The following is a 7,827-nucleotide window of genomic DNA, read 5'->3' as shown; positions in this document are numbered from 1 at the left end:
AACCGCCCGCGCACCGTTCTGGGCCTGACCCAACAATGTGCTGCGCTTATGTATGGCCCAGACCCGGGGGCTCCTGTCGGTGTACAAAGGTAGGGGCTCCCCTTTTGACCCCTTTACTTGTGCACGGGCAGTCAGAGCCACCCGCCATGGCCACGCATAGCAGGGCAGGAAAGGGAAGCCGGAGAGAAGCCGAAGGCACAAACAAACAAAGCAACGACAAGGACCAAGACCACAAGGATCGGATGGACGAAGCAGGTTTCCCCGGCAAGGACCCTTGCCGGGGCAGCCTCAGCAGCCCCACCAAGACCCTTGTCGGGGCAGATCGCCCACACCAGCCGAGCGAGCCACCTTTGAGCCCATCAATGCTAACGCATTGGGACAGGGCTCGGGAGGCACCTCCGTCAGTGGCGGTGCCAGGATGAAAAGCTTGTGATGTCAACCTTTTCCATTGAATTTTTTTCAAGACAATTAAACAATAACAGAAAATACCATACTTTATTGCGGACATATTTATGGTAGCAGCCCTTTGCGATCATGCATATTTTGATCTATGCGCGTGATGGCATTGTACTGGAGTGGAATTCACGAATTAATGAGACAAGGATACAAAAAATTGTAGCCTATTCAGTTTCGCAGATCAGACTTGATATATTTCATCATGAAGAATGCAATTCCTATTTCTAAATAGAAACCCTAATATTGCTACAGAGAGGGGGGAAATGAAACATAAGGAAGAGTATTGCAGTGTTTGCAGATAGTAAAACTTACAAATAAAAGTGGAAAAGTGGAAGGTCTTGCCCTTGGTGTTTGATCGGATACAGTCTATAGAGTTGACTAGTAGTACATGAGTATTGATCAACACGACGGCTGGCGGGTGGGTTCGTGGCTCGCCGGACGGCCAGAGGCGGCTGTGCCTCACGTCTGACGGCCAGATCAGAGATCGCCAACACCGGGCGAGGCGAAGGACGGGAAGACACTGCCCGGTGCGGCGGTTGTCCACGATCATTCGAGATCATGCAGTAGTTCCAGAAGTTGAAGGAAATCGCGTGATTTGGGGATCAACCGATCTGATTTGTTCAGGTAAGTGATTTCGGACTTCTATATGGCCCGGCAGTGGCCCAACCAATTGTTACCCAAAAAGATACTAGATAATACTAGTAGAATGCCCGTGCGTTGCTACGGGCTTTTGAAATATTTTACAGATGTTATATGAACATAATGCATGTTAAATTTTACATATAGAAAAAAGATAGCACAACCATAACCAGGTAATAATTGAAGTTCACCTCACTTGCAATGTAAAATGACTAAAAAAGGCAATTTGACGATGTATACATATAGAGCGATTATCCAACTAACAATTTGTTACAAATTAAGAATTGCTTGATACGCTTAAAATATTCTCACATAATATCAGGATTGTTGTCTTTAACATCATTCACATGATATTTGATCAAATATAATACAAACTTCTTTCTCAACTCATTCCCATCCTGCGCAAAAACACTATGTAGTTAGCATGAATACTTCGTGAACGTCACCAGAATACATCTCTATCTCTCACATATATGCAAATAATCATATTTAACATGTACCTTTTGTATTATTATGTATAACATACATATAAAGAAGGATTATTTTCTCGTGATGTTTCAGTACGACCCATCATTGTTACGTCATTGCCTATGTCAGTTGCTATTTTTAAAACACTATCCAAGTCCATCACTTTTTAATCTCCGTTGAAGAAAACTTAAACATATAAACATATAAAAATATAAGAAATATTTTATACTACATTATATAAACATTTATAATAAATTAAAATAAAAGTGAGACTAACACAACTTTTTATATTTGCAAAAATGTTTTTTAGACAAATTTGCAAAAAAAAACTAACTTTTATTTGACGAGGAAATAAAACTAACTGAGTACCCCTAATTAGATTTTTTTAGACAGCCTGAGGCGTTCATCCAGGGCCCAAAACTCTTTGAGCAGCGGATGGGCCAGCCCAAGAGTGGACGGGCCGAGCTAGAGACTGATAGATTTCTTCTGTGTTTTCTTTTCCACCTACTATACATCTTATCCAGTTCTCAAAGAAATACTATACATCTTATCCTCACGGCATCACACAGTCCTCTAACTCTCTCAGCTCGAGCCTGATCCCGTCCCTGCCGCTTCCCGTCCATAGACGGCGTCGCCGCATTCTTGTCTCCCCTCCACGGCGTCGGCCGGCCCCTCCTCTCCCAGCCATCTCTCCTCCATGTCGCGCGCCGAGCCCGTCCTCCCTTCCCTCGATGGCTTCGTCCGCATCCTCCTCCGACTGCCACGGTGGCTCGATTGGCTCGATCCACCGCCATCCACGCCCGACAGGTTATTCCGACGATGGGGCGGCGGCGAAGCTTAGCGCGATGACAGAGCCTTCCTCCAGCTCTACCAAGAAACCCTCGCTCTCCGTCCGTCTTCCTCCCTTTGCCAGCACCACCTAGCGTCGCCATGGTCGGTGGCCGCGACCACCAACAAGAGGAATCGCGAGGCGGCGGCGGCGGCACCAAGGGGAAGCCGCAGCCCGTCACTGCCAAGGAAAAGCGGGTCACAGCTAAGGTACGCATCGTTGGAGCATGGGTGTTGATTTAGAGTATGGGCTGCTTGAGTTTGAGCTGAAACCGGAATGTTCTTGACTGCATGGCAGGAAGTGTCGGAGTCGAGGAAGCCCGACTACAACCTTAAGAAAGTAATTGTTACTTTCATCATGTTTCCAGTAGTATCAGTTTCTGTATGTGATGCCATAATTTTATTCCAGTAGACAAGTTGCAATTTGTGCCTGAATCGCCACCTCTGTTTATGATGATTCAGTACCATATTTTGGGCAACTCTAATTTTGTTTGCTCGCGGCACCTAAATATTAACAGGACATCGAAGTACTATGGGGAAAGATGATAGGTCGTCATTTGAGCAAGGAGGATATAATCAAGTAAGTGTCACTATCAAAGCCTTGTGAGTTGCGACATATGTTCAACTTCTTATGTACATGGATTTCTCATCTCTACAGGCTAGTTACCGAGGCCCTCCGTAAAATGGATTGGAAATATTTGGAATTTCTGGATCCCATGTAAACGCATCTGTTCTTCAACTAAGTTGCTGACACTCATTCTTTATGAATGCGTTGCATATGGTGTTTTGGTACTTATTCTGATAGCCACCATTTTTTGTCAGACATGTGTGTAGTGGTTCTCACACTCAAGAGAGTGGCAAGGTACATTTTCTGTTATTTTTTTCTCTTTCCATTTTCTTATTATATCTTAAGAGACATATTTCAGAGTGATCACTTGGTTTAACTTTGCCCACTCATTTGTTTTATCCGATATTTATTTATTAACTTCTGCAGATTCTAGAGACACTAAATAGTCATGCAAATTGAACTGTACAATAGTTGGTGCCTCACACTGCATATTCAGTATTATTTTCCTTCTCGCTTATTTCCAGTGTGCTTTTGCAATTTAACACAGTAATGATTTTCAGGTTAGGACGCATATTATCAGAATCTTGAAGAAGCAGATTATGAAGCTTGATGTCAGTGATTATGGATGCCTTGTAAGTGATGTCTATATATGTAATATATTTTAGTGTTCAAATAGGATCATACTGTGTGGCTTCTATGCTTTAACCTATACAAACATTCTCCCAGTGCACAGTAACTTCAGATGGTTTTATGCTTCCAAGCGATTAATCATCAGCTGAACTAACATGTCTTTTATCCTCCAGTTCTTTGTTTGTCTTCTCTCCATTGTCGATGACAGAAAACTTGTTACTAATTCTAACCGACACCAATTGTTTGCTTGAAGCAAGCATTATGCTACCATTACAAGCAATCTGAAGAGACAATGCTTATAGCTTACTTTCAATATTTGTAGGTTCTATTTGAAGAGCTGACAAAGCAGTTAAAGGAAATCATATTGATAAGGTAAGAGGAATTCCAAGCTTATAATGTGCTTATTTTTACTTGTTAGTTATATGCACATGAGACTATTTATGATAGAGCTCCTTGCTGGAACAGACCGGGAGACGCCAATTGCTGCAGCTATTGCACACACTTTGCTCACATTATCTGACTCCGGCTGATTCAGTTTGTCTGAATTTCAATGTGCCTTCCCTTATTTCACTAAAAAAATATCAGTATATATAACACCACCTAATAGTACCAACGAATGACGTACGAACTGCTCCATTAGGAGTAGAGATACGTAGTTCCTTATCCATGTATTTCTAACAAGAGATTCTATGCAACTGAAGTTTAAGTCATTATTTTTATTTCTATATGATATTAGATGCCTCAGGTTTTTACCATATTGAGAAGCAGATGAATTAGAAAGAAATATGAAACCTTAGTAATTTTGTTCTTCTTTACCAAGTCACTGTCCAAGCATCTTCCTCCTGCATATGTTGGAAACTTCACGCTGTCTCTTGTTATTTCTAGCTTAAACAGGTCCATCTTTGACCAAGTATAGGACGGGCAGATGTCGCGAAAGGAATACTCATGGTTTCTGAAGACTGACCATGCTCCCTCGAGTACTACGCAGCAACAAACTCAGGTCAGTGTGCATTAAGATCTACAATAGTATGTGGTTGTAATGCAGAATTGAATACTTTACCTTGAGTTGCTATAATTTGATCCGGCGACTTCATGTGCTAAGGACTTCCTTGTAGACTATGTTCTTCATGGTCGTTAATAAGGGCTCAGATCTTTTTCGCTTATTTGAATTATTGATTTGTTCCTTGCCCTTGCCCTTGCCCTTGCCCTTACCATTGTCGTTGTCCTTGATGGCGAGAATCTTAATGTTCCTCTTCGCAGTGGCTCTAGACAATGCGACGTAGAGCTGACCGTGAGAGAATATCGGGTCTGGTAGGTACACCCCGACAATCGGGATGGTCTGCCCTTGTGCCTTGTTGATTGTCATGGCAAAACTGAGCCTAATAGGGAACTGCTTCCTCTTGAACTTGAAAGGGAATATATCGTCATCGGATGGGCAGAGAGGTATCCGAGGAAGGAACACCCTCCTACCAGCATGTTGTCCTAGCACGATTTCTGCGTCGATGGTGTTCCTTTGGAAACCCCGGACCACAAGCCTTGTGCCGTTACACAACCCATTAGCTGGATCAATGTTTCTCAACAGTATAACGGGGCAATTTAACTTCAGTTTGAGCGCATGCGGAGGCAGCCCGTTGGGAGTTAGGTTGTTCAGGAACTCGGGGGCATAGTAGCCATGTGGATCATCCTCTGCAATATCAAAACTGTGGTAGATCTTCTCTTCGCCCTGGAAGCGCTCTATCATGCGTGTGTTTACCTTATCAATGTTGTCGTTCTTGGTGGAGAGGATCGCTCGAGATGTCATGTAATTTGGATCAGCCATGTTGTCGTCTAGAGCAGGAAATACATGGTCGATTAGCTTCTCTAGGTCAACGCCGTCTTCTGTTGGCTGCACACAAATATCTTCTGGGAGCCTTATGTTGCCTTCCTCGTCGGTTTCCTCGGTGCCGTTGCCTACCCTTAGCAAGTAATCTGCGAACCACGGGTCGTTATGCGCCCTCATGTTGGTGAGGAGCCTTAGGTGGCGCATGCCCTTCCATATGTACGAACTCCGCAAGGTCGCATCAATTATCTGACCCCGTGACCCCTTCCTGACGACCGGAAGCACCTGCCTGAAGTCCCCACCGAACACGACAGTCTTTCCCCCGAATAGTCGGTCACGTCGTCCCATGATGTCCCGCATGCTATTGTCCAGTGCCTCAACCGCTTGTCGCTTCGTCATGGTGGCCTCGTCCCATAGGATGAGTGAAGCCATGTGCAGGAGCTTGGCCGTTCCACTTTGCTTGGTGAAGTTGCACGACCCCCCATCTTCAATGCTGAGTGGGATCTTGAACCTCGAGTGGGCTGTCCTTCCTCCAGGCATGATGGAAGCCGCGACGCCCGACGTCGCCGTAGCCACCACGATCTTGCCCTCGCCTCGAACCTTTGCGAGCAGTGCCTTGTATAGGAAGGTCTTCCCAGTGCCTCCCGGGCCATCGACAAAGAATACACCCCCATCACCAGCATCGACTGTTGCCAGTATCTCGTCGTATGCAAGCCTCTGCTCAGGGTTTAGCGAGGACGCTAAACCAGCATCGTTCGCGTCAACCTCGATGGAGGACTCCTCGGTGACTTCTCTGGCCTCGCCTCCAGTAGTGTCATAGGTCTCATCGATGTCCGGAAGAGGGAACAACACTATGTCTTTGCCCATGGATTGTAGCATGCCCCTTATGTCAAGCAACACCATCTGCTCCACTGCCTTTGAGCACGTGTGTGATCGGCGGTAGTCATCAGACATTGCCTCTAGGTGCCTATCCCATAGACCGCGCACGTCACCTGGCTCGCAGAATACCAAGATTGTTGCAAAGAGCCTCCTGAGTGAGGCTGGCATCGCGAACTGTGTTGACTCTATAAGACACTCGTCAAGCGTGTTGTCGGCCTCGATGAGGCCCAATCTCTCGGCAGCCTCACGGAAGCTATGACAGAGCACACCGCCCACGGTCCGCAGGTCCTCGAAGGATGTCTTGCCTGGTACATGGTTGAGCAGCACTCGCAGAAAGTACCGCTCCCCCTCGGCTGGATGGGCCGACACGATTCGACCTACTTGGTGCTGCTTTTCTCTCGGCCTCCAGTATTTCTGTCTCTGCCATGTGAAACTTCCCGGAAAGTCCTTGTACAGGATATCCCGAGCCCACACATGCTGCTGATTAGCGAGGAAATACTCTGTCAGCATTGACTTAGATGCAGTATCACGGGCGACGACATCAGTCAGGTCCTCTCCTGCTTTGAACGTGACACTATTCATATTAGGGAGATGAAGCGGCAACTGTAGGACCGACGGGAAACTCCCAGAAAGGTTGAAGCCGAATATCCTCCACATTGCCTCTGGTGGAGTAACCCATCTCGCATCAACGTACCTTTTAATCTCGTCTACAACCCCGTTGCTGTCAGGCTGGTCAATGCTGAATGAAGCTCGATCGTGACCCTTGTATACGTATTTGTAAAGGTACTTGACGGCCTTGATGCTGGAGCACACCTCGACATTTATGTGGCAGTTGAACATCCGCAACAGATAAGGGTTGTAAGGCACGACCCATCTATTATCCAACATTTGACGACGGACCTTAGCCTGACGACCATCGTCTCGCCGTCGATAAACCGGGTATGAATCCTTCCCTTGTAAGGTGTTTTGGTTGAACGGTCGTGGGTACTTGCTCTTGCACTTCAAGTCTTGCATGCACGCATTTTTGGGATTAAGATTGCCACATGGGCCGTGCATCATATGCTTCACGACCATGGCATAGAGCTCTGGATACTTATGCCTGTCTGGGAGCTCTGCAGATATGATGCGGTCATACTGCTCTGGCACCACGAGTTTATAATTTGAATTCATGATCAACAGGAAGTGTGCATGGGGGAGGCCCCTCTTCTGGAACTCGACGACATACACATGCGCTACCACAACACCAAGGATGTGCTTTTTGAACATCATCTCTTTCATGGTCTCTAGCTTGGCCTTGAACACGCGTGCGACAAGATCTGGTCGGTCCTGCGGTGTCTGGCCAGGAAGCAGCTCATTCAGTATCTCCTCCCAGCTAGGATTGCATGTCATAGTCAAAAAGATGTCAGGCTTCCCATATGTCTGCACCAATGCCATGGCGTCCATCTGCCTCCGCTTCATGTCTCGGTTGCTTCCTTGATGCGTCCCTGGCAGCACGATCCTCTTCCCAACAGCGCTCGCCCGCATCTCCCCAACCGCGATG

General features: G+C 46.3%; 1 protein-coding gene across 3 annotated transcripts; it reads left to right on the top strand.

Moving 5' to 3' along the window:
* Window positions 1-1,451: 1,451 nt before the first annotated feature.
* LOC119336904 (pumilio homolog 24-like) lies at window positions 1,452-4,589 on the top strand. 3 transcript variants are annotated; one of them, XM_037608991.1, is made up of 8 exons: window positions 1,452-2,601; window positions 2,690-2,731; window positions 2,910-2,971; window positions 3,050-3,109; window positions 3,214-3,253; window positions 3,520-3,591; window positions 3,912-3,961; window positions 4,475-4,589. In XM_037608991.1, the coding sequence occupies exons 1-8, from the start codon at window positions 2,494-2,496 to the stop codon at window positions 4,503-4,505; spliced, it is 465 nt and encodes a 154-aa protein (XP_037464888.1). In that variant the 5' UTR covers window positions 1,452-2,493; the 3' UTR covers window positions 4,506-4,589. The 3 variants fall into 3 exon arrangements, with proteins under 3 accessions (XP_037464888.1, XP_037464886.1, XP_037464889.1); XM_037608989.1 differs by lacking the exon at window positions 4,475-4,589 and adding an exon at window positions 4,055-4,456; XM_037608992.1 differs by lacking the exons at window positions 2,690-2,731; window positions 4,475-4,589 and adding an exon at window positions 4,055-4,456.
* The last annotated feature ends 3,238 nt before the right edge of the window (window positions 4,590-7,827 follow it).

Source organism: Triticum dicoccoides, chromosome 7B (assembly GCF_002162155.2).
Source record: "Triticum dicoccoides isolate Atlit2015 ecotype Zavitan chromosome 7B, WEW_v2.0, whole genome shotgun sequence".
NCBI classification, from domain to species: domain Eukaryota; kingdom Viridiplantae; phylum Streptophyta; class Magnoliopsida; order Poales; family Poaceae; genus Triticum; species Triticum dicoccoides.
Note: the sequence above shows the minus strand (reverse complement) of the source record. Positions and strands in the feature narration are given on the sequence as shown.

Excerpts from the sequence above, each read along its gene's own strand:
- LOC119336904 (XM_037608989.1), top strand. The coding sequence starts at position 2,494 with ATGGTCGGTGGCCGCGACCACCAACAAGAGGAATCGCGAGGCGGCGGC. Across the intron at positions 2,732-2,909 it reads CCGACTACAACCTTAAGAAA|GACATCGAAGTACTATGGGG; the intron begins GTAATTGTTACT and ends AAATATTAACAG. Across the intron at positions 3,254-3,519 it reads ACACTCAAGAGAGTGGCAAG|GTTAGGACGCATATTATCAG; the intron begins GTACATTTTCTG and ends AATGATTTTCAG.